At 37.9% G+C, this 27,469-nt stretch overlaps 1 protein-coding gene across 2 annotated transcripts in view; it reads left to right on the top strand.

Annotated features, from left to right (window-relative positions):
• gnai2a (guanine nucleotide binding protein (G protein), alpha inhibiting activity polypeptide 2a) overlaps positions 1-27,127 on the top strand; it is a 50,865-nt gene extending 23,738 nt beyond the window's left edge. For both annotated transcript variants that reach the window (XM_043252181.1, XM_043252182.1), the window contains 8 exons: positions 13,629-13,671; positions 15,757-15,898; positions 20,012-20,172; positions 23,013-23,141; positions 24,455-24,584; positions 24,825-24,978; positions 25,906-26,123; positions 26,200-27,127. In XM_043252181.1, coding sequence (XP_043108116.1) covers positions 13,629-13,671; positions 15,757-15,898; positions 20,012-20,172; positions 23,013-23,141; positions 24,455-24,584; positions 24,825-24,978; positions 25,906-26,096 — 950 coding nt within the window. In that variant the 3' untranslated portion in view covers positions 26,097-26,123; positions 26,200-27,127. The remainder of the gene's footprint in view (positions 1-13,628; positions 13,672-15,756; positions 15,899-20,011; positions 20,173-23,012; positions 23,142-24,454; positions 24,585-24,824; positions 24,979-25,905; positions 26,124-26,199) is intronic.
• Positions 27,128-27,469: the final 342 nt, after the last annotated feature.

The following is a 27,469-nucleotide window of genomic DNA, read 5'->3' as shown; positions in this document are numbered from 1 at the left end:
ACAAGGATTTTTAGTATGGATTTTTTTTTTAGGTCTTTTAATATGAATTATGTATTATATTGGTCATTGGCCAATATTACAGATTGATTAATTTACTGATATGGATATACACTGATTGATACTGGATTGATTTTCATTGTTTTATTTATATAGACTAATGTTGCAGTGCCTAAATTAACTGGTAAATATGGATTTTTGTTTTTACTGCTATTGATCAGTTATTGGCAATAACATAAAAGTTTGATTGGCTTATCAGTGTATCAGCGCATTGAGTTAGTGTAAAATCAGGCCAGAGGTAGGAGGCTGCAGTGACTAATTTCTCCTCCACCACGGTTAGAACATGATCGGGGGTCATTTGGCGGGTGTAGCTTGATATGATGAAAGCTCCCAGGTTGGCTTTGGGACAGGTTCAGTTGAATGTCACTTTAGAATGAAGTTGGCTGTGATCCGGATCATTAAGGGCAGTTTGGTTTGTGTGTGGCTGTCTGGAGTCTTTCTCTTCTTTCTTCTCGTCGGGCTTCAAGGCAACCTGGAGCGCCAGACAGACTTCTTCCTTTGATAGAAGGCCTTTCAGCCAAAATTAATTATCAAGCACAACGCTTGTGTGTGTGTGTGTGTGTGTGTGTGTGTGCCATCCGTCGTGTAAGCGTGTGTATGAACGGGCATCTGTCAACACACTGCCTCGGATGCTTTCTTCTGCGCCTCTGCCAAAATGGCACAATAGCAGAGTCTGGCGTGTTACACTTTTAGCGTAGAATTGTCCTTGTATCTCTTCTTGGCTTAAGTCTCCATCTGTGGTGTCCTTTTTATTTAAAAAATTTAGCACTTCTGCCTATATCTGAGCTCAAACACTTTTAGGGAAAATAATGATTGAACCGTCCGCTGTTCGTTGTTGAAGGGCATATCTGTGCCCCCTCCCCACCCCGCAAAGCGATAATGATATTTTAGTAATGCATTGCCTGGCATGGGGTAGTGGCTTTGCTTTATTAAGCGCTTCTCTCTGCCTAGAGCGGGAATCAAACACGGGGCTGTGAGAGTTCAAAGTGCTGGATGCTTCACGAATGTGGCAAAATCTAATAGAAGCTGGAATTAATGAAAGTAGGTTTATGCTAAATTAGTCTTTTAAAATAAATAAAAGAAAACAAGTTGAGAGATTTATTTTTGATCATGTCTGATCAAATCAATTTCCTAATTTTCTGAATCCAGAAAAAAATTGATCGGTGCTCCTCTTGCCTAGCCTTAGACATGCAAGTGCAGATCAAATAAGAACTCAGAAGGATGTCCCTGAGTACCTGCGGGATTAAGAGGATGGAAAAGCAGTCACTTTCTTTCTTCCTCTCTCCCTTCTCTCTCTCTCTCTCTCGCATTTCTTCTTTTCTTACTTACGCTTTGTCGACAGTATCCATAATTTATTTGCGTGTGTTCAGGAAGCCGGCTCACTAATGGAGGTATGCATAATACATTCGTCGTGCTTTTATTGGAGCCTCTGGTGGCCCAATCCAAGACTGAGGCGAGCTCTGTTCATGACGTACTAAAATCTGGGAAACACCATGGATTCTAGAATACAGCGTATTAATAACTGTAGCTCTAGAGTTTTCAGCGTCGCTTGATTTTCAGAATCCTCCAGAAATAATTCTGGTAATTATGCTCATTTGGTGCTCTGGAAAGGTTTTGAACCTTTTGTGTGATACCTTTTTTTTAGGATCCATTTATTTGGTTTATTTAAAAAATTACTGTCACTTTTTTTTATAAATGCAATGCATGTTTTATTCATTATTGGTTTCATTTAATTTTATTATTAGTAGTAGTACTAATGTAGCTTAAAGAAAATACTTTTTTTTTTTTTGGTATTTGCGACTTAAAAGGTTTTGTGAATTGCACAATTTGCAGTTCAATTTTTTTGTGATTAGTTTTGCTGTATTGTATCTCTTTAGCAGAATACTCTTGTCTACAGAAGGAAGTCCAGCTGTGCAGGTTTTCAAATGTAATCTTTTGTGTCAGCATCTTTCTGTTGTGAAGTGGATGTCGGGTTTCCTTCTTTAAAACAATGGCAGCTTAAGTACCCGGAAGCATCTTAAGCGCGTTTTTTTCCCCCGTTCATGCCTTTCTTGACTCATGCAAATGTCTGGCTGCCTATGTTTGTCTCCGTGTGGTTTATTCTATTGTATATGTGTGTATAGTTCATTGTATAGTCTCTGGACGGTCACATGCTTTTGTTCGTTTGTCCTCTCTTGCAGCTGTGGAATTAAAGAGGATTTCCTTTTCGCAGAGTTAATCAGAGCGGCCTTTTTGATGCGTGCGTCAGCTAGAAGAAATCGTCACCTCGGTTCACACGGCTAATTGATTTTTAGATGCTTAAAACATCAGGCGTGCGCACACTGTTCTCTTTCTCTCTCTCTTGAATAAATGCACACTCTCTCTCAAACTGGCCAATCGCCCGGTTCTGTTTAGTCAGATCTGCAGGAAGATTGTGCTGAACGCTTATAGACTGCCCCCCACGCATCCGCATTTATCTACGCTCATTCATCGCTGGACTATAAAACTGAGAGAAGAGAGAGTCTTGATGGTAATTGGATGGACTGGTTTTGAAAAGTCACGTGATTTTTTTTTTTTTTAGAATGACTTTTGGAAATCACTGCATACTCAGCCAGCAGACCTAAAGTTGTTCTTTTTGTACAGGTCTGACACTTTTTAACTATCAGCGTCAACTCTGTCTGACCCCTCAGCCGGTGCATGGGATGCAGTCTCCAACCTTTTACTGTCATTTACGCATCGATCGGCACAAACAGCACGGATGCCAAGCAGATGAGGGCTGAAGCTGAGGCTAGTCCAGTAGCCAGAGCAGACCGTCTGATCAAACGGCATATAAAGTGACTGAACATTAGTTTTTCTTTTCATATAATTCATGGACGGATTTATCTGTAGTGGATTATACCCCTAACCCTATGAAATCTGTATTTTTTTTTCCCAAATTCCCTATAAAATTCCCTTTTTTCCCCCTGTCTCATGCTACGTTTGAACTAGTGCGTTTTCATTTTAATAAGTTACACTGTAAACAATTTTTTTTTAGCTTTGACCATCATGGTAACACGCATTACACTTAATGCCATAAACGTTCATTTAACAGAATATGTAACATAAATACCAAATGTATTATTATTGTATTATTATTATTTGATTTTTTTCAGAAATACTGTTGTGTATTTACATTTTTATGGTAAATAATGTAGTAATTTTATTCATTTCATTATTAAAGCGTTTAGATTTGTGTACTGATGCACTTTTTACCTATTCATTAAAAATTTGTATGACGCAATATACTGGCGATGTCTGATGGCAATTGTGTATTATGTGTATGCTGCAGATAATCCGCAGGTTGGGTAATAAAAAAATGCATGCTAATTAATTGTGGGTGGGTGGATAATTTATTTGATGCAGTGTATTTGGGTGATATTTGAGCTCATCTGCTCATCTCTACTATATACAGTAAATTCCATTTTTATGACTACAATACAAGTCTTAAAATATCGCAATATTAACTGCAACTATGACTGGATCGATGTGGATTAATGTTTTTTTAAATAGAATGTCATGTCTGAAATTTTACATGTTCTATACTGCTTGTATGCGTATACATGACAAAACAAAAAACAAACAAAAACCATTGGAAGTTTTGAGGTTGGTTAGGCTAACGCTTGCCACGTGCCATAGTTGAGAAGTCGAGGAAGCACTTAGTGTTTTTTTTTATTTTTGCATTATGCTTGAATTGGCTTGTGAACAATTTGGATGTATGCATGAGCCTAAAGGAACCGATACTGGGAGGAGAACAGCGTGTGTTCGTATGTGATAAAACCCGTTGTCTGTGAGTATTGCTCCACGCTGAGGGATATAAAGCTTTTTGATGCATCTGATGTGTTTTTGTACGTGTTGAGAGGGTTTCTTTTAGATGAGTTAGACTAGAGAGCTCAGGGGAGATCAGCCGTCTGCCAGGAGACTTCAAGGCCTCTGGGCTGCTGCTTGCTTGCTTTGAGACTCTCACACTTACACACACACACACACACACACAATGCTCTGTCCTTCTGCTGTCTGCAGAGATTAATGAGACCAGAGTCATACTCTGGCCAGCCAAACACACAAACTCACTCTCTTATTCACAAGGGCCCCGAAGGCAGGTGTTTAATAGATATTACTCCATGCATAACCTCTAACCAAGCACTTTATTTATATCAACATGCCTCTCAATGGACCTGTTAGAGTCATTAGACAACACTGTGCTTCCCTAATTAAACATCTCATGAGCTGGCAGTGGATGCAGATGTTGCAGCTGGAGATCAGAATTTTCATTTCTTTTTTTTTTTTTTTGCAGTGTTTATCCCTCGTTGTTTCGATTGATTGCTAATGGCGCATGTGATGTAGGTTTCAGAAGTGTGTGTGCGGCGAGTGGACACACGGTCACAGGTCATGAGAATGACCGTCATGCTTTTAAACGAGTAGGTCATTATTTAACTTTCAGACGTGGTAGCTCTGTCTTGAAGTCTGTGAAGGCAGACTGACTTCTTGTCTTCAGATGTATTAACAGACCAGTTTCGCTGTTTGCTAGAGGTGCGCCATTTCTTTTCTTGGCAATAAAACCTAAAAATCTTCTCTTGTTGATTTCATTAACCGCGATTTCGACGTAAAGGAAGGAACATGAGTCAACGAGAGACCAGAATCTATTTTAATGTTTATTTAAAGAACACATTTGGTTTGCCAGTCTCTCTTTTTTTTTTATTTGCAGTCGACTCGTCTTTATTTCTCTCTGACGTCTCCATCCCGCAGTGCAAGCTGTATTCTTAGTAAACAAGTCTTGAGACGGAAACGTGTTTTCATCTCTGTCTCTCTCTTGTGGGCCCTCTGAGTGCTTGAAAAATGAGCTAACTTTTTTTCCTGTTAACATTGATTTAACATTTATGGATGATGCTTATTATTACGCCATATATATGATATGGAAGACGCGGACGGTATCACGGGATCCACTCAGAAAAACGGAATTCACAGAATTTGTAAAAAAATGTTTTTTAACGAACTAATCAAAAGTGGGTCATGTACACTTAAATTGCGGTATGGATCCATAAATATTAATACGCAAAAGTCGATTTAAATATGAATTCTGCAGGTTTGTGTTAATGGCGCAGGCGTGCAGTTTGTTTGCTACACACACAAGTGTGCGTGGGAATCATAAGACTACTTTAAGACACAATTGTATAATTTAAGTTGTTTGTATTCACCTAATTAGACATTCTAAAACACAGTTTGGTAACAATAAACAAAAATGCTGAGAAAAAAATAAATTTCATAGGGCCATCAACGTGAACTTAAATTGATGTAAAAAATGTTTCATGATTTTAATAAATTAGACACATTTTATTAATCAAAAAGCATATTTCAAGTCTTAAGAAATAAAAACAGGGGGGGAAAAAAGGAATTTGGAGAAAAATAAAACCGAATTTGGGGGAATGTGCAATTGTATTCTGTCTTTGGAAATGTTTCCATTGTTTTGACCTCCTGCATCCTGGGTCTGTTTGAGGCGGTATCTCTCTCGTTCTCTGTTCTTATGGCATTTGAAGGAAATGCTTTCTGCTCAGACCTTTTGTTCCCTTATTGCCTGATCTAGAACCTGCTTCCTCCCCACCCACATCTAACCTTAACTGTTACAGGATAAAACACCAAACTTATGTTGTCTGGCCACAAAAGGGAAGGGTTAATGTCTGTCATCTTTTGGTCTTAGTTTAGTTCTTTTTTTGTTTTGCTTTCTTATAATTATTTGTGAAATTTGCTATTATTTGTGTTTTTTTTTTGTTTTTTTTTTTTTTGTTTTTTTCCTTCCTCTCTCTCCTTTCCCCCAGTGCATATCTGGATCACCAAAAAAAGAAAACCAAATAAAAATAGTATACCAGTGCCGTTATTATATTTGATACATGTGGTCATGGCATTATATTCCTGTAGTTTTGACATCACTTCCTCCGGAGTGGTCATGTAAGGAAATACTGACAAACGAAACTGGAGAAAGCCAGCCAGCATAAAAACCTGTAGGAAAATCAATTGGAATATTTAAACATAACACCATCTGAGCAGCCTGTCCTACCAGACCAGACCAGACTGGAGGGTGCAGCCCAAGCTAGCCAAGACAGACCGCAGGCTAAGAACAAAGAACCAACAAACCCTGAATTATAGACGAACTCAACGGCCTGATTAGGAGGTCATTACTGCCGCTTCTGCTGAGCTTCTAAAATCTGACACTGCTCTTTGTCCAACTTTCAGAGCTGTAATTTTAAGAGAAGCCAAAATGATTGAAGCTGGAAGTGGACTAGGCTGTTAACGCCTCTGTTTGATGCCAATCATATTCAGCCTAACAGTGCAGTGGGCCCATGCGAACGCTATTATATTTTGTCTGTGTTTGCTGCCTCCCTTCTGTTTGAATGAAGGGTTTTGCGGTGCTGATGGAGGCCCAGGGCGGTAGAGGCTCTAACTCTCTGTGTGTGTGTGTGTGTGTGTGTGATTGGTTGGTTCAGCTGTAATTGTTTTGACCTAAATGATGGTAAACAGTGGCATTGCTGTCCACACAACCAGAACCACACTCACACTGGCCTCTTTGTCTATCCATTCCCACCCCCTCTGACACACACACACATACGGACCATTTGTAGCCCCATAAGGGCCTATAGGGAGCAGGATGGCCCCAAGCGGATGGGACTGGCATGGATTTCCCTCCTTCAGTGGAAACTGGGGAGCTCTGGGACAATGGCCACGTGACGCTCTTTGGCATCTTAGGAGCTGGATGAGGAAAGGGTCTTTTGTTTCTATTCTTCGTTTCCCAGTGTATTACATCACACATCCACTAATACACACGTGTGAGATGTTGTGGTAGCTGTGATTTAGATGCATGCTAATGTGCTTTCCAGAAAGCCTTTACTTATTTCTCCTGGATTGACTACTTCTTGAGATTTTCAATATTTTTTTTTTATTTATTTTTTTTTACATGTATTTATATATAGTTTATCAATACATGGTTGACTGGTTGTTCAGCATTTTGTATTTTATTTTTTCAGATTATAAAATTTTTACTTTTAGCTGTTTAGCTTTGCGTTTTTAGACTTTTGCATTCTAAAATCCTCTTGGATGCATACTGTTGTCTTGGCATGTTACTTTGTAATTCATGCTGGGGGTTTTTTTAATGTTTTTTTTATGTGAAGTCTAGTTAAAAATAGTTCAGACTTTTCAGGACGTATCTAGATGCATCCATCTTTCCTGTTTTTTTTTAACCTTGTGTTGTCCTCAACAGTCTGCACTGCACAAGCTGTTCCATAAGGTAGCATGAAATTGCAGATACCATTTTAATATGCTGATTTGACGGCTTATTAATATTAAAAACGGAGCGGTTTTTTAGGGTTCTTTTTATGAATAAAATCAAATAAACAAACAATCAAAAACGGTTACATGGTAATAATTTACATTTAATTTTTGGGTACTATACATTTTTATCCTTAAACTAAGGGCACTATACATGAATATTCTGTGATTTATACAGTACATTTTTATGATTGGAGTACATCTGTGTTTTCCACGCAGAATCCAGTCATAAAAATGTACTGTATAATGGGAATTGGACAAATTATGGATGCATTCATCAAAAGTAGTTCATCAAATTGTGATATGGACTAGCATAGGTTAATACATTTGCTAATAATGCAATAACATGTTTAACATCAAAATGTTAAAAAAACATTTTGGGGGAAAAATACTGATTTCATAAGGCCCTACATGTAGTTAGCTTAGCATCATTGTCTATTGAAATCAGTTTTCAAGATGATGCCTATGTAGTGCTAAATTATTTTAATGCCCAGCCTTTGCTGTCTTCCAAGCAGTTCTTTAGGATTTTGAACCGAGCTTGTTACAGTTGACCGGCAGGTGCAACCGAGCTGTAGACGTGCACGGTCTCTGTTTATTGTCAAGATTTTGAAGGTGTCTCGCCCACAGACCAATAAAAGATTATTTACTGAACACACAAACTTCTCACCGCGTCACAGTGTTTGTTGGTGTTTCAGGTATTACCAATGCGTGCAATACCATTTGAAACCACCAAACAAATGGTGGAGACGTTTGGACTTTAGTCTCACTCGTGTTCAGAACGCCATTTCTGAATCGATCTGACTGGAGGGAGGTGATCTAACCAAAAATTACGGTCATAAATAAGCAGACAAATACATTTTTCAGACAGGCCAATAAATGGATGACAGTTTTATCCATTTACTGAATATAAACAAGGGGCATAAAAACAATCACACTGGCCCATCTGCGGGGCATCATCAGTCTGCGGTCTGCTCCGGTGCATTGATCAGGGCGAGCCGCATCAAAAGTGTTTGTTTTCACAACAGCTCTGTCATTGCCCATTCATTATCCAGCGGTGCTTTGAGCGGGCAAATAACATTATAAATGACCCTAGAGCCACTGCAAGGATGTTTTGTGCTTATTAAACCACCACTTCATTAATCCAAAGTATTCAGTTTGTAAGTGTGTGGTTGTATATATTATGTCAAAAAGTGCATTATTAATTGCTTGTTCGTGTTGTTTTTTTGTTTTTTTTACAGTTATCTTGCCATGAACAGGTTACACCACAATATTGTGCAATATCGTACTCTGCACCAAGAATGGAAATGTTTCTGTCTTTGTTTCAGTTCTTTCACTTGTAGCTGTACCCAGCAGGACACAGACATTTGCATATGTTTTATTTTAGACAACATTTTTTTAATTTTTTAACTTTTTTTTTCTGAGCTCAGACAATGCTTAGAGTATATTACAAAGGAAATGGCAAGATTATAAAAATGAAATATGTATGTGAGATGCTTGTTTATTTAGGTTTAAATTTGATGACTGCTAATTTAGGTTAGCTTAAATTTATAATTATTTTTTGAGACAATGCGTTTAGCTTATTTTTTAATTTTTTACTTTTTTTTTGAGCTCAGACATGTTTTTTTAATTTATTTGCTAGAATAAAATAAACAATAATGAAGTTTTTTTGACAGTACATTGAAGCTTTGAAAATAACTACAAAAAAAACCTTTCAATCGCTACATTTTTCCCCCAGAAAGATGCAATGTTAACTTTTATATTAAGGTAAATATTGCCATGAAGATGGTCTAAATTAAAAAAAATGTTTTTAAAACTCTGAAAATCTTTTAGAACCTATTAGTTTAAAAATTAAAATAAAACATACATTAATGAATCAGTGTACGTATACATATATTTAATTTACAAATCACATGTGTTGTTTTTTTTTTTTTTTAATTTAAGCTATAGCATCTGACCTTTAGATCCCAACATATTCATTATTTTATGACATTAATTACTGCTTTAATCAGAGAAAGTCTAAATGTTATGTGTGCGTGTGTGTTTGTGCACGTGTGTGTGTGCGTGCTATTTTTGTTAATTAATTTGATTAGAAGTAGGCCAACAGCACCCCTCTTTACCGAACGGGCATTAGGACCCGGGGGAGGCAGCCACTGCACATGCTCTTACTGTTCACTCTATCACACACCGAATGCCTGCTTTCAAAGATTAAATGCAGCGATCTAGAACAGTCAATCTAATCATCTTTCAGACAAAACTTTGCCTTAAGGATGACCACACTGCTGAGGTGATCTAATCACTATCACACCCTGAGCACATGTTAATGAGACGGCACTATTTTTCAGATCAGGCTGATGCTGATGTCTGACTTTAAACCCATAGTCTTCGTTAACTGCCCATGTTTTAATATCATCGTTATCATTATTAGATTTGATTTATGTTTTTGGATTGCGCTGTCATTAGACTGGCCTGCGAACACTAGAGCGCAAGATGAAGGAGAAGAGGGAGATGCATTTATTAAGTGAACAGTCAGAGAGATCACGCTCTGCTTGTTGAAGGCCTAGAGATTCCTAGAATTTGAGCAGAAAGGAGCTAATGCCTAGCAACCGCACCACAAAGGGCAGAGAGCTGTGGTCAAGTCTGTCTGCTGGAGCAATGAATACAAAAACCCAGAGGACGAGTGAAGCGAGAGAGCGAGAGCAAGAACTTGAGTCTGTTTAAATGTGATTAGATGCATCACATGCATGATCTCGGCCTTTTAAATAGGTACGTTACTTGCTTTGGATTTCATAATGCAGTTCGGAGACCGTAAAACTGGTTAAGAGATGGTCAGGCTGGGAAGTAAGACGGGCAGGGTGGACAGAGACAGATGGGTATTGTGGTAACCTGGGTCGCAGCTGCAGCAACAAAACTGAATTATTCTCGTCTCCGCTGTGAACCTGTGTGTCTCAGACCATAATGACCACAAAAACTCAGTCAACCTCAGCCAGACAACCTGGCCCCGGATCAGGAGAGCACACCTGAGCTTACTGGCACGTCGCTGTACTGTATTGGGCGGCTCTCGTTAGCGTAGCCAATGATGTCATTTACACACCCACGCCTGCCCTCAGATCTGAGGCACTGCAAGCGTGTGATGAGACCAATGCAATGCAAAAACAACACCTGATACCAGACCTTTAGCACACATGTGGAGGTCTCGAGTCTGTCTGGCTTTAAAGTTTAGATTCATTCATTACATGCATATACATATCAATGATGTGATGTGACAGAAAAACTTTTTTTTTCAGGCTTTTTTTTTTTTTTTTTGTTGTTTTTTTTTTTTTGTTCCTGTCACACCAAAGGACAATACAATTTTTATTTGTTAACACATGTATGTGTGTGTGTGTGTGTGTGTGTGTGTCTATACAATCCATATACTTACATGTGGGTCAAAGACGATAAAGAATTGAACTATAAAAGCAATAAGTGTAATACTGCTTTAAATTGTAGCTGTTTTTTCCCCAAAAAATCACACATTTTCCCTGATTTACTAAGTTTAGCCACTGACATATATCATTGTGTAAAAATCTTGTCTAGCTTATATACAAGAAAAATCTATTGATTACACCTTAAAAGACAAATTAATTTCACCTCAAGTATTAAGAAGTTGTCATTTTGACATTTTTAAAGTTTGCCCCTATCCTATGTTTTGTGCATTTGTCAGTAAGACTATTTTACTCATTTGAAACACAATACAATATTGTATATTCTTATTCTTAATACTAATATGAACGGGTAAGAATGTTTATATATATATATATACACACAAACACACACTAGTCAACATTAGAAGTGGAACAAAACATTTCATCAAAGTTTAAATTTTAATATTAATTTTATACACACACACACACACACACACACACACACACATATATATATATATATATATATATATATATATATATATATATATATATATTAATTAATACTAATACCAATAGTATTTTACTACTGAATTTTTTCAAATATCTAGAACAGAAAAAAATGCAAGTGAATATTCATGTGCATATTGCTTTGGAATTGAGCTCATAAAATGAAAACGGGTCAGGTTTAATTGGTAGTGCGCTAAAAAATACAGGCCATTGTGTAATAAATGTTCTTGGATACAGGAAGAACCCGGCTGCCATCCCAGTGGAATCTCTGGTAATGTTTAAAATTAGTTCGGTAGGAGATAGCACACAGATTTCAGTTCAGAGACCCTGCGAAGAATCTATAACCGTAATTGGATAAATTGAATAGATGTGGCATGCTTCTGCGTAGCTCATTTCTGATTGTTTTAAGAGCGAGTTCTTCTGGTAATCCACAACTGCTGTTTGGTTGAGTGTTGCTCACGTGACGAGCTTTTGTCTTTTTGTTATGGTTTAAAAAGCGTTCTGTGGAAGTACCATGAGTTTTATTCACAATAACTAAAACATACATCCTGCAGGTGCACATCACTGGATGTACGAACACTAATACACAATAGCCATGTTGAGTTATTTTCCCCTGAGGGATATCCCATCTACTGTCTGTTTTCTAAGGGATTGAGCACAATGCAAGTTCATAGTATAATACAGATTATATTAGTGTCCATACCAAGGGACGATAACATTTAGTTGTTGTTGGTTTTTTTTTTTTTGTAATGTACTCTACAGTTTTGTTTTCTGCCACTTTAAATACTCAGGCTTCATAAAATAACGGTTGTTAAAATAAAATAGAATAAAATAACCACTAATGTCAGATGAACTATTTTAATGATGTCCTTTCTGGGCCTTGAACATGTCAGTTGTATTGCTGTCTATGCAGGGACCGAAAGCTTTCGGATTTCATCAAATAAGAGTTTTCATTTTTGGGTGAACTATCATGTAGCAGGGATGATGATGATGATATACTTACAACCTTATTTTTATGAAATGTTTTCTTTCACGTTTTAAATTGAACAGAAAACCTTTGTTATTCAGCAAACAATAAAAATACATTTGTTTTCACTTGATTTTGAATTTGTAAAAATTTTCCAAAATGATTGCTGTTTTGCATTTGATAGTAGCATTCAATCATTACATATCAAGTAGTCATTATCATAAATCATCACATTGTTAAAGCTTAATAAATGCAATTTAGACATTGTTTTTGATTATTGCAAAAATAGTCTCTTCAATCTGAATCCAAAATTACAACTGACATTTTTGTGAGAAAAGCTCTTCGCACTAACTTTCTAATCGTGTAGTAGCATCAAAAATCTCAAATGAAAGCTGCAAACTGATGCGTGACTGAAGTCTGAAAGGCCGCCGTCTGTGTAAGATGTGGGAGATCTGATTTTGCATGTTTGAGGTGTTGACAGCAGCTGCTCATGTGTGAAGTCGTCTCTTCACGTAGAGTAAGTGGGTGCGAGCGTGTGGCTTGTTGACAGGTGTGCTAAAACTAAGACTTTCAAATCAGTAAAATCATTCCACAATCATTTTTGACACGCGCACAGGCTTTTATACTTTGGCTTTTTTAGGCTTTCCTCTTTTGTGCATCTTCGGATGCCATTTCATTGGAGTTCGAGGGCAGTTTTCCGCTCGGTTTGCAGCGTAATCCGTGTGTGTTTAGAGTTGTGTAAGAGGGCCGCAGACTGACGGCCGGGAGGCAGCGCTTCATCTCAGAGCTGCATGTCATGTGACACGAACACACTCCCTAGAGAACAAACATGTGCCAGTCCGTATCAGATACGCCGTTGTGACGCGTAGATGTTTGTTTTTGGGATGTTGGAAGGTGCTTGTGGGAGCTTGTTGATTCTAGCGTATGGCCGTTATGTTTTGTGTGTTTATATAATGTACAAATGAGGGAGTTGGATGTCAAATGAGTAGCGTGCCCCCGCAGGCCTGTGGAAATTACCCCGATAAGGCCCCGTTTCCTGTTTGTGAAGCACTCAGATATCTCCATTAAAGGCCAAACTTGATAAACACCAGGTCTGGGAGAGAATGGAGCGCTGAAGATCGGCAGCTAAGTCAGCAAGACTTGAGTTACTGGAAGTATAGGCTGCGCACGCACACACACACACACACACACACACACACACACACACACACACACACGTAATACTTGGTTGGCATTAACGCTAATACTCTGACTAGACAGAGGAAAAAACAGTCACCGTGAGCTTGCTTTCCTGTTTGAAAATGAAGTGTGTGCATGGGTGTTGTTTTTCTAACCTCCTTTTCTTTGTGTTTCGGTCACAGGTGCTGGAGAATCGGGGAAGAGCACCATCGTAAAACAGATGAAGTGAGTGAACGATGTTTTCTCTACTCCAAATCTCTTACTCTTTTAGACACATCTCTGAATGCCAGCTGCTGAGGCCGGTGTGGGTGATACGAGAGGGAGCAGCTGTAACTCTAAAGTGAAAAAAAAAAATGTTAAGGAGGAAATTCTCTTTCTCACTAACGTACACACGTTTATTCATATGGACCTTTTGATGTTTTTTTTGCACCGTAGTTTCAAATATGGCTGGAATACCTCATAGAATAGATTTTTAAAATGCTAGCCAGCGTACACTTACCGACTCTGTGAATAGTGGCAAAGAAAAACTGGGCATCATACACTACATAACTGAGGACCCTACACTACAAGTTAGTACCACTCGGTGGATGTTTCGCATTGGATAGGTCACAAAATCCACATGGCGCGTCTCACGTCTTACAAAACATTTTCCACAAGTACGTTATCAATATGAGATCAAGCTCGACATAACATTACCATAAAAGTAGCTCACGTTAATTCATGCAACACCACCAACTGTAGCAGCTCTGAGAACGCTAAATATAATTGCATTGCATTATCATAGCAGTAAAACGCTATCACCTGCTTTTAAAAGGAAATGCGCAAAGCCGTAGATCACTGACGAGATGCGCAACATCTCGTTTAGTTTCTCGGGGTGATTCAATTGCGATACTCCGAAAGCGATATTGTCAGTGCACAAAATTGTGCGCTCTTCGTGAGCATACTTGGATAGAGTATTTCTTGGGGCCTTACACGCAGAAGTCGTGTCAAACGATAGCGAGTAGCCTACCTAGAGAGCATTTTTTGGCACAAATGTTGATGTTGGTGATGTCCAGTCTAGGTATGCGTCTCTCGCTCGTTTGCATAAACAGCTGTTGATGCGCACGTGTATGTAGTCGGACCTCTGGCAGCACTTAATACTGTTTATCTGACCTTGACCTCTGCTGCTCTTTTTACGCCCCCCCGTTTCCCCAAAGCAGTTTTACAATCTAATCACTCTGATGGAAAATGTTTTGTACTCCATCTCATTACCGGATGCATCCTAAAGAACGCACACACTGGTACACATTGACCTGGGCTGTAATCGCAGCATTCGCTCTTTTAATAATTGAATTACATTATTAGAAGATGACACTAGTTGTTCTTGGTTGTATCAGAGACGTTTGCATCTATTTTCATTTTAAAGGTGTTTTAAATGTGTGATTTGAGTGATACACAGCGAACTGGCTCTCTGGTTCTATCCTCAGAGATTTTTCTCTGAACTGCTGAGCCAAAGCTGACTGTATTAAAAAGAAATCTCCATAGATTTGCAGTCTGACAAGATCCACAGGACAATTCCAACCAGCACTTAAAATCAATTCAGTGGCTAAATTCCATCCACTGCAAAAGCCTGTTTATATTAATACATTTCATATTACATCTGGACACTAAAGCCAGGCTTCGGGTTAAAACCTAATGTTCTTACCTCTTTGACTTTTGTGCCATCCTGAATTTGTTCCGTTTTATTTATGCATGCAATGTAATGTATTTTACCATTTTTAGTGAATATAAAGTAAAAAACAACATAGAAATGTAAAAGTTTTTGCTGCCACTTTTGATATGAAATTTAATATATATTATCCTGGTTTATAAACATAATCTGATTTCTCACTCTTTCTCTCTCGCTCTATATGTATATATTATTTTTTGCTGTCATCTTATTTGTAAGATTTTTTTTTTTTTTTTTTTTTTTTTTTTTACTAAAATGTAATTAAATTTGAAATGCTTCCTCCTTTTATATATTTTAATGTGCAAGTCAAAATAAGCATGTTTGAATTTTTGCTAAATAATTGTCGTTACACTGAATGACAATGTAATATTTTTTTCAGCCAAATTTCCACATCTTATTTCTTCAAAAACTTAGTAGAAACCTTAAAGCATGCACTTTACTTACATTTAATGTGCATTCTATGGAAACCCATACACACACACACATTATCTTGCATTATATATGTAAATCACATATATATAGAACAATACAAATGAAATTGAAAATTTTCCTGTACCATATTGATGATTGATTAATTGATCGTTTGTGTGTCTGTCATGCAGGATTATTCATGAGGATGGCTACTCGGAGGAAGAGTGCAAGCAGTATCGAGCTGTGGTCTACAGCAACACCATCCAGTCCATCATGGCCATCATTAAAGCCATGAGCAACCTCAAGATCGAATATGAGGACAGTGGCAGAGCGGTGAGTGCACACGGCATTCCCGCCGCAAATAAATCACACACAACCTCTGTACAGCATTACACACACACACACTAAGATCATCTCAAACAGCCAGCGGCTCAGATGATCCTTCCCTCATCACAAAGCCAAATTATCAGCATAAGGTCTGGTCTTGCCGCTCAAGAACTGTTACTTATTTCTTCTTCTTCTTTTCGGAAATAGAACTATTTATATAGCATTTTGTCTTTTTGATTCCTTGAGATCTCACGTAGCGCAATAAATATCTTTTATTCTGCTGTCTGCGCACAAATCCTCAAAACCTGCAAGAGATGGAAAGATTAAGTGCAAAAGGAGGAGCAAAAAAGAAAACGAGGAAGTCGGAGTGTTAGAGAACAGCCTGAAGGCAGCAGTATGTTCAGCGCATCTGATCCACCTGAGGCTCTGGAGAAACACTGATCTCTATCAGCACAGATTTAGCCTCGCTATATAGTCGAATCCGGGATATTTGACCGGATTTACGGCGAATGGGTTAACGCTGACTGAACGGAAGGAAGTAGGACACGGGAGTCTTGAGACGTGTTATTAAAAGTCAAACTTCTTTTAACTTGTGACAATTTCTTTTAAAAAAAAAAGCAGCACTCGCAGTGCGTAGAATGAGGTGAAGAATATGGCTCCTTTAAACCAACACGGGCCCTTTATTTTCGCTGTGCAGCAGCAGTGTATAGTTTAATTAGACGGGTGAAGGGAGAGATGGATGATTGTGTCTCTGCTCTGGGAATAGAGCTGTAAAGTGCTGTTAGAGAGGCTAACAACATCTCTCCATCACGTTTAATTAGTGAGAGAGATCTGTTTCAGACATTCCTCAAGTGTCTCTTTTTTCTTTCTCGTGTAGAGACGTTTTTGATGAAGGATGTACAAAGCTAATAAGTCAGTGGGTCATGTCAATAACTAGCAAACCCTGCGTTATTAAGCTAGTTCAGGGTAAAGTCCACAAGGCGCCAATCAGAAGAGTTATTCATTAAGGGTGTCAGACTCATTTAGGCTGGATCAAACTAATGATGTTAAGTATCAGCTGTATACTGCTGGAATAAATTAACTAGAAAATAAGTTGTCACAATACCAAAACTTAAGTAGTCTGTTCCAGTAGCAGTAAAATGTAACTTTTCTCTCTACTAATTTGAATACTGTAACAAAAACAGTTTAATCTTTTTAACTGTGAAAATAAATACATTTATTCAGTGAAACTTAGATAAATTTTGACACATCCTTCTATTTTTGTTCTGTTTTGTTTTTTACAGTAAAAGTTTAATTCTTGAAGCTGAAGGAAATTACGGTAGTATTGTAATTTTACTGTAAAAATACTGTATATATTATAAATGTAATTTAGTAGCTAATTTTAGATATTTAATTTTTATTATATTTATTATAATATATTTATTTATTATATTTTAAATACTACTTTTATAAAGAAAAATTACAATAGTAATATTTCTTGTTTTGTTTCATATTGTACATGTATTTAATAGTAATAATTTATTTTATATAATATAATATTTAATATAATAATAAGTCACTTGCTTTTTTACTCGCACTAATATGCCTGGATCGTGCAGGTCTACAAACAAGCATATCAAATTTAGAGCTTTAGCGCATTTTAAATCACAGTTTGTATTAGGAAAAAATATATATTTCTGTAACGTGGTAGGGGCATTTCGTGTATTTAAAGTCGACCTCAAAAATCACTAACTTCACTATCCCCATGTTTGATTTGATTCTGTTACTCCTTAACTTCATCAAGACCATTGGGTACACAGTGCTGCACGTAAGTCAGGAAGTGGAACGTCAGCCAGTGTACCTTTTTAATAGTCTGAGCTGAGTGCATGTGTTAACCATATGTCACAGTTTGAGCTGTGTGCTTTAGACACGTGGAGAACCGCATCCCATGGGGCTGATCTCTCTCTCTCGCTCTCTCTCTCTCTCTCTCTCTCTCTCTCTGTCTCTCTCTCTCTCTCTCTCTCTCTCTCTCTCTCTCTCTCTCTGTCTCTCTCTCTCTCTCTCTCTCTCTGTCTCTCTGTCGCTCTCTCTCTCTCTCTCTCTGTCTCTCTCTCTCTCTCTCTCTCTCTCTCTCTCTCTCTCTCTCTCTCTCTCTCTCTCTCTCTCTCTCTATCTCTGTCTCTCTCTCTCTGTCGCTCTCGCTCTCTCTCTCTCTCTCTCTCTCTCTCTCTCTCTCTCTCTCTCTCTCTCTCTCTCTCTCGGCTGTAAATCTTTTAAAAGGCCCGTAACCATCCTGTCGTCCCTCTATTCATATCTGTAGCCTTTTTTCCACCGCATAGTAAAATAACTTTGGTGTTCTTGCTGCAAGCATTCCTTCTATCTACAAGCTATTTAACTACTGCATTGCGAAACACTCTGTCGTTCCACATTTACGGGGCCCGCTTTATACAGTAGCTCACAGTTTAAGAATTCATCACGTCCCCGAGAAGCGCGGGGTCGGTCGTGTCACACGTCTCTCAGCCCATCGCTTCTGCTCACGGCTCCCAAGTTCCACCCCAGGGTTGACTTCCTGTGACCTAGTTCAGCTCCGTGGGAGGGGTTTTGGTGTCCCTTCCTGCAACATGTACACTGGGAGGAGAGAGACAGACATGTAGGTAGAGGGTTATTTTTGTAGCTCTGAGAGAAGCATGTGGGAGACAGACGGCTCGAGACTCGAGTCTGAGATGCGATAGTAGAATCTGGAGGTGAGAGCTAGTCATACACTCCTCTCCCTCTCGGTTTTTTTTCTCAAGGGATGCGTAGCTCACATTTGTATATTGCACTTTTGACCTTCCTGGCAAATAAATCTCTTGAGTAACATGAAGTAACCCCCACAAAGTACACATAAGCACGTGCACACACAGCAGCAACTGTAAAGGTGTCCCTTGTGCCAGAATGGCAACCAGTCCGTCTTCAAGATAAAGGGTGTGCAGATGATTCAAACGGACAACCGATATTTAATCAATAAACAATATTGGGTCTAAGAAGTGCTGGGAGGTTAAAGCCGTATGTTTTACAGGAGATGACATTACAGTGTTTTTAAAATAAAAATATATATCCTGCCCAGAGTTGTCCAGTGAAATAATGTTTATATTAAAGGTATTGCTGTCAAACAATTGGTTACGATTAATCGAGGCCAAAACAAAAGGTTTCTTTACATAATATATTTGTATATACGGTGTATATTTATTATGTGTTGGGCAAAAAAAAAAAAAAATTCCTCATTCTTTACAGATTTTTTTTTATTTTGCATACCCATTTATGTTATTTGTTATTTTATTTTAGAAAGAGGAAAGGAACAGCTGCTTGTTACTGAACTGCTGCAAATTTAAAAGTGAAATTAAAACATATACAACGATTAAATTTAAATTCATCACCCCCCTCCAAGGTGATACCGGTATTACTGGTGTTGTCACACGCTGATTAACCGGTGAGGAAATTTCCATCACAACCCTGTTATGTATATATAAATACGAACACATGCATGTGTATATATTTAATAAAAAAATTGTTTATACTGTAAAAAAAAAAAATAATCATGTATATGTATAGATCAGATATATAAAAAAAATATATAAATGCATTTACATTTACTTTCAAAATATATACTGCATGTGTGCGTTTTAAAATACACACAATAAATAAACGCAGTATAAACACATATTTAAAGGAAAACTTATTTTACAAATTAAAGGTTATGATAACAAATATTATGAATATGTAACAATTTAGGCAATGTTATATAATAAAATTAATTAAAAAAAATTAAACAAAAAAAGCATAATATCTTAATTACCTTTTACAGTTAAATAAATGTAAAGGATAGAAATAAAAAGAGTTCTTCCCATGGGCTAGTGGGTAAAAAATGTAAAAAATGTTGTTGATTTAATGTGCAGTGAATTCTGCCGAGTCAAGTTCCAGCTGCTGTGAGGTAATATGTTCACATTGCAGATTATCCACAGTTTATGAATTTGGTTGTCTTTATAAACCCCAATTCTTTTGCGTGTGATGTATATAAATATGTTATTCTGTGCGTTATGTATTGTGTGTGTTAATGTGCAGTGTTTTTGATCGGATCCGTTTCTTCATTTGTTTTTATAGGATGATGCACGTCAGTTGTTTTCCCTGTCCGGGGCGGCAGAGGAGCAGGGCATCCTGCCAGACGACCTGGCCAATGTCATCACCAGACTGTGGGCCGATGGAGGGGTACAGAGCTGCTTCACCCGCGCCAGAGAGTACCAGCTCAACGACTCTGCTGCATAGTGAGTCCTCTCTCTGTTATCAGTCAGAAAGATATTGAGCAATGGCTATTCGTCAATATTCATGGAAAGTAAATAACATACCTCATAATGCACACACTCAGTCAGATGATAAATCATGCATTCACAGACAGAGCGGGTGGTGCACTACAGCATTATTGGTATTTTACTTGGAAATTAAGACTTTTTATGGTTTATTATTTTTTTTATAGACCCCAAAATCGCTTTTAAAGTATTATCAGCGCATTGCTAAATGAGAGCCAAGAAACTGAAACTAGTGCCTTTAAATTTAAAAGAAATAGATGAAAATAAGTGATGAGAGTGGGCTGGATCAGATCGATACGTCAAAGCGAGCAGAAACTCTGGCACTAACAGTTAACGCTCCGTTGAGAAACCAATTGCTATTAAACGGAGGGTTGGCCCGGGTCAGGACATCCATGAATTTTCCCATGCTTGATACACTCTGAATCAATCAGGGGTAGGAGGGGCGCTCCCTCACGGTTGATTTGGCCTTGAATTAGGAAAAGAATGATGATGTAATTTGTCGGTGGGAAAAGAGATTGTGGAAGGACTGAGGGAGTGCTAATCTTAGTTTTCATAATATTTGGTTGTGTTTGCTAGGTTCAGCAGATGTTTATAGCCTGTGGGTGGGGGGTGGAGAGAAGTGTGGTTTATACAGAGGCAGCCACTCCTTCCCCACCCTCAAAAATAGGCTAAAGATGGCTGCATTGGGGAAAAAATAGCAAAACCTTCATGAAGAGAGTGGCAGGATATAGAAATGATAACCTTCTCATAATAAAAACACTGAGTAGGACTTTTTCAAAGGTGTTTGAATGTACTTGGCCATATATATATATATATATATATATATATATATATATATATATATATATATATATATATATATATATATATATATATATACACACACACTTAGTTCAAGAGATTGCAGAGTGACTAGCGGACCGTGAATTGGATGACATTGCCTCAAAATTAGGATTCTGGTGACTGCTGGAGTTCATGTTGTTGCTTTGTGAAACCCAGTCAAATTTTTCTACTCTTAAAACAGTTTCTAAAGCTTCATGGAGCTCATTTCACAAAAGGGCCCTCCCGAAGCTAAGTTAGGTGCACACGCTTCTCTAGATAACGTTAGTTTTCACTTGAACTACGAAGCCTGGAAGATCTCCCCCGGCTCTTGACCAGAGCAAGACGTCGAGCACAGCTCCCGCTCCAGAGAAAAACAAGACAAACTTTCCGTGCATCGAAGAAAGTGGCATCTTTGTCTGTTTGCACACATCTCGTTTATTGCCAGGCATCAGAAAATGTGGCATGATGGTGTATTATTTTGAACAGCCACTGTATTAAGTGTCTAGCCTTGGCATGGTGTTCTCATTACAGCTCCAGTGTCAGACTGTACTCTCGGCTCTCGTAAACTCTAGTTTCGTTTATCAGAGACGTGACTTTAATTCTCTAAACCTTAAATGACAGCAGGTGGTCATTAATCTCTTTCGACACAATCCCATATTCCTGCACAGGCCAGATCCTTTATTGCATGCGTAAATCAGAGCGCACCATGTGTTAAAGGGTGAATAAAATAGTTTAAAAAGTCAAAAGGTGAAAATAAAATGCCTTGAATCTGTTGCATGTAAGACTCGGCTCTAAGGCAGTCTTTGTGAAGAGGAATTATCAGCGCTTTTTTCAATTTGATTTGGCTTGTGCTTGATTGTTTTGTTCTGGTGGGCTCCAGCGTTGCACGAGTGTTTGCAGGGATCCTCACAATATTGCAAACACAGACAGAACTAGTATAAGAACTAGGAAAGAAAAGATGCAGCTAGGAGGAACTTGCATTGTTCTCTTGTAATTCAGCATTGAAAATCTGAACTATCTTTGTCAAAGAACTGTACAGTTGTGTCGTAGTGGGATTGTATGGTATTCGGTGGAGCGGGAACATCCAGTGTTGCTGGCAGGAGTTCTTGCCTACACAGCTTATTCAAGCTGGGTTTCTGTGAGGCTTCGGCGGCTGCTGATTGGCAGCTGAATGGAGATGTGCATCGTCACTGTCGCAGCCTCCTAGACTGAGGCAGTTTGCCTGTTCCTGTTTGGAAATCTGATTAGACGATTGCAGTATTTTTCATAAAAACATCTTCTGCAAGGCTTGTTCACACAACAGCTGAGAGACCGAAGAGTATAATATTTTTCTTTTTATATATATTTTTATATATTATTTATTTATTTATTTATTTTTTTAACTTAGTAGGGAATATTTTAACTTAGTGAAGTAATATTTTATAACAGTTTTAAAAATAAATCAGCTGTGCTTGTGGTCTATGGAAAATGTAAGAGGAACAATTTATCATACTTATATGATAATGATATTGTTTGCTTATTTTTACTTTAAAGGTGTAATCTAACATTATGTTAGATTTTTATATTTTAGGATGTCATCACATTTAGTGTTGCTTGACACCAAAGAAGTGGTTATGTGCAATAATCAAACACCTACCTATACTATTATATATAGTAGTATAGCATCAATGCGGCTAAGTGCAAAGGAAGAGAGAAATGGGTCACACTTAAGGTCCAATTCTCACTTTGAACAAACCATTAACTACAGCTTTTGCCTCGCACTACGAATTTGCTGTTAATAATATGGTATTGGTCAAGTTTAGGTATTGGGTTGGATTAGGGATGTAGAGTATGGTCGTGCAGAATATGTGCTCTATAAGTCAAAATAATAGGCATGCTAAAAAACAACTAGTTAACAGTGAGAATTGATCGCTATACTAAAGTGTTGTCAAGAAATGTATTTTTAAAAGCTATTGTTTTCTACCATCTTTCTGCAGTTATCTGAATGACATGGAGAGGATAGCCAAAGCAGACTACATCCCGACCCAGCAGGATGTGCTGAGGACCAGAGTGAAGACCACTGGCATCGTAGAGACACATTTCACCTTCAAAGACCTGCATTTCAAGTGAGAATCTTGTAGACGTCTTAACGTTTGCTCATCTGCCCAATCTAACAGCCTCCAGTATTTCCGTTAGCTGGCAAGGCACACTTTAACCCTCACTGGAATCAAGGAATTAATTCTCTGCCATCCATGTGTTCAGGTTTTGGGATTAATTTCCCTTAAACCTGTTGAGGGCATTTGGTTTAGAGAGTTTATGGGATTTAACAGGGCTGGAATGATTCTCTTTGAATGTGTCTGCTTTAATCTACAGAAGAAATGTCAGCTCAACCTTTAGAAAGATCAAACACAAGTCAGCTGTCCAAGATGCTATTACTTTATTTCATCTTTTGTAAATCATATTATGTGTCTTGTTTAAAAAAAAAAAAAATAAAAAAAAACCCAAATACCACGCAAGAGGGAAGACGATTATGGAATTTCCTAGAAATACCAGTGACGTCTTCTGCAGGTCCACGCGGTTATAGAGATAAGTGTCTGACAGGCAGAAATGAACGATTCCTGCAAGAGACAGGAAGTCCCAGCTCTTCCATCCTCCCACCCATCTCATCCATCCTGCTTTCAACCCCTCCATTACCATAGAAACAAAGCCCAGGCTCAAAGGTCAACAAATGCCACTGACACACACAAACGTTCAGACCTAAAGAATGGACATAATAAACTTCTCACTAATACTGAGTCAGCAACCTCACTATTATGCGTTTAAAAAAAAAATCCCACAAATTTCCAGTGGACAAAAAAATAACCTTTGGGGAAAATACGGTCCATGGAAAACTAGTAAACCAAATGACGTTAAACGAAGAGTACGATTTTCTAGATCTTTAGAAATAGATCAGGAAAAATGTTTGAAGATTATCCAAGCTGCTTTTTTTTACCATAAAATATAAACATGTATTTAATTATACCCCATGTATCTTACATTTTTCAATTATTTTGTAAGTATTTGTAAGTGTTTTATGTCAGTACGATAGGATTTGAAAAGAAGAACGGATTGAAATATAAGTTATAGTTTGCTGTAATCTTCCTCTCTTAAAGCCCACTCCTGACTGCACATGTTTCAACCCGCTGTGCTGCTGTTAAGATATGTCGGGAGGAATCTGTGCTTATATGGACTGACATGGCAAAAATTCTGACAAAACATTTTTTTCATTTTTTTGCATTTCTGTTGCATTTGTGTCAAAATAATAAATTGGGCTTGTTTGGCTGATATGTTTTAATTTTTCTTCTGGATGTATCGTTGGTTTCTTTGGTTTGCCTGGTTTACAGCAGATTTGTCTGGTTATGCTTGTGACCATTTACACGGGTCTGCCCTCTCCGTACAGGATGTTTGATGTCGGCGGTCAGCGTTCAGAGAGGAAGAAGTGGATCCACTGTTTCGAAGGGGTGACGGCCATTATCTTCTGTGTGGCCATGAGTGCGTACGACCTGGTGCTGGCTGAGGATGAAGAAATGGTGAGATGATCCTTCAGAAATCAATCCTTAATATTTAGTTTAAACTCTGAGCTTTTTTCAGGAATTTGAAGTTGAAATGGAAATCTTTTATATATAAAGAGTCTTTACACGTCATTTTTGAACAGTTTATTTCAACCTAGCTGAAATAAACTTAAACTTAAACCCCAAACTTATGCACAGTAGTGTAGTTGAGGCAAGCCAAGCTCCTTAATACTGACCAGTCTCTTAATTCTACCACAGAATCGAATGCATGAGAGCATGAAACTCTTCGACAGCATCTGCAACAACAAGTGGTTCACAGAGACCTCCATCATCCTCTTCCTCAACAAGAAGGATCTGTTTGAGCAGAAGATCACGCGCAGTCCTTTGTCCATCTGCTTCCCTGAGTATACAGGTACTATGAAACAGCTGGCCAACTACACAATCAATCTTCTAAATCAAATGAAGAAAGTGCTCCGAAAGTGCTTTGGAGTGCTTCGAAATTGCAAGCCTCTTGCTTCACCTTTGCATTAAAGAGGAAAAAAAATCAATACGGACTTTCTTAATAGTTATACCTGGTGTTTTTGTGCAAGAAATTATGGATATTAACATTATATGAAACAAAACAATTGTTCCATCAAGTAATATAGTACATAAGCTTTGTACAAAAGCATACATCAGAACTATACGTTTCATAATACTGATCAGTTTGTCAAAACCTTAAGTCCATTATTAATCAACTTCTGACTTAAAGGTGACAAAGACGTATAAGATTGATAAATGAGCTTGTTTCTTCATCACATAATAATAAATAGGTATTACATCACTTGCTCACCAGTGCATCCTCTTTAGTGAATGGGTGCCGTCAGAGTATCATCATTAAGCCTTTTTTTTGTTTACTTCTAACAATTGCTTCAAGCTAAAATACGAGTCCTCTATTTATAAAATTGCTTTCTTTAATGAAAGGTCACCTGAGCTGAATGAGGAGAGGAATATACACAGATCAACTCTGCCGTTAGATTTAGATTTAAAAGGACGACAGGGCATGGATAGTTTCAGTAGACAAAAACCGGACTGGACAAAAATGCTTCTTTTGGCCAGAAGCAACCATTTAAAGTTCAGTCTTTTGGTTTATTCAGATGAGGTCCATCCAGAAAGGTTGTGCATTACACATCAGTCTAACACTTTTCTGGTATCAATCAACCGGAAGAGGCTGTCATTTTGATGATCGTTATGGATGCACTCTTCTCAGATACTGTTTTTCTAGCTTCTCGCCTGTCATCTATTTCCCGTCCGTTCCATGTTCATCGTGCTTTTGCTTCCCTCCCCCCCTCCTCCCAAGGTGCCAGCAACTACGACGAGGCAGCCGAGTACATCCGCACCAAGTTTGAGGACCTGAACAAGAAGAAAGAAACCAAGGAGATCTACCCTCACTTCACCTGTGCCACAGACACGAAGAACGTGCAGTTCGTTTTCGACGCCGTCACCGACGTCATCATCAAAAACAACCTGAAGGACTGCGGGCTCTTCTAGAGCACGAAAACAGGAAGATGAGTCGAGGTACGAGCAAACCGAAACTCGCCGGACTGCTTGGGTTTCCACGCCGCTTGTAACCGATTACTTCTTCCTCTTTCAGATTACTTGAACAGTTATGATGACCAGAGGAAGCAGGGGTGAAACACGTCCTGAGCATCTGCACTGGCCGACCGTGACTCCTGCTTCCACGTGACGGAGCCCGACACAATTTTAATGATTGCCAACGACCTTAGCCTCTGTTCCGCCTCCCGTCCCCGTCTCAGCGTTGTGTGACATTTAATATCTGTATTATTAACAACTTAGGCTATGACCACAAATCACCAATTGTTGTATTATCCTTTGTCCGTTTCTGTTGTTTCTTTTCTTTCTTTTTTTTTTTTTTTTTTTTTTTTTGTGGAGAAAAAGCAGAGGCAACTTTTTTTTTTACATGACGCTTTTATTTTACTGTAGGCAATCCGATGTGCAGATTTTATTAAACTTAATTGCATAATGCTTCTTTTTTAAACAACCAGCAGGCATTGGATATAGAAAATGATTGAAAAAGGAAAGCATTTTTTTTTTGTGTGTGTGTGTGTTTTTTTTTTTTTTTTTTTTACGATGTTTACATGATGTCCTTGTTGATAGCAAAACGGAAAGTCGTCCTGCATGATAGAACATAGCAAATATATCAATACAAGTAATCAGTTCACATCAGCGTAACATTCCTTTTTATGATTTAAATTTTAAAAGTACAAAAAAGAACAAAAAAAAAATACAAAAAAGCACAAAAAAAGCTTTACAAATGGGGAAAGAACTGCTAAAATGTAACTGATATTTAAAGTATGTACGTAACCGTATCTAACGATCTTTTTTCTTCTCTTCTATCTTCCCGTTGCTCTTTCTAGCATTCTGTTTGTGCCTTGACTTCCGTTTACAATGGACTTTATTTTCCCCCCCGAGTTGTCCTACTGTACGTAAACATTTCTCCTGCAGAAATTTCACATGTAAGAATAAATAGTAATTAATGATGAAAGTCTAATTGATAAAAAGGGTAGTGTTTTTCTTTTCTTTTCTTTTTTTTTTTTTTTTTGGTAAAGATTAAACTTCTTTTGAAAGTCCTATATAATGATTTAATTTAAATAAAAGTTCATTCACTAGATAAAGCTCTGCCAGCTGTGTTTATTTCAAGTATACTTTTTTTGGAGGTTAATAAGTTCACATCAGTGGCTGAATAATTAATATCCAATTGCAGTAATTAAATACACATTTAAGGCCTTGCCGTAGGGCATCAACTGGAACATTTTCTAATTTTAGTGTATTGTACTTGGCTGACTTCGGCTATCCATTACCTGGAGAGGTCTGTAAGAACATTAACTAACTCAATTATTTAA

Source organism: Puntigrus tetrazona, chromosome 11 (genome assembly GCF_018831695.1).
Source record: "Puntigrus tetrazona isolate hp1 chromosome 11, ASM1883169v1, whole genome shotgun sequence".
In the NCBI taxonomy this organism is placed as follows: Eukaryota; Metazoa; Chordata; class Actinopteri; order Cypriniformes; family Cyprinidae; genus Puntigrus; species Puntigrus tetrazona.
This window is presented reverse-complemented; position numbering and strand designations above follow the sequence as displayed.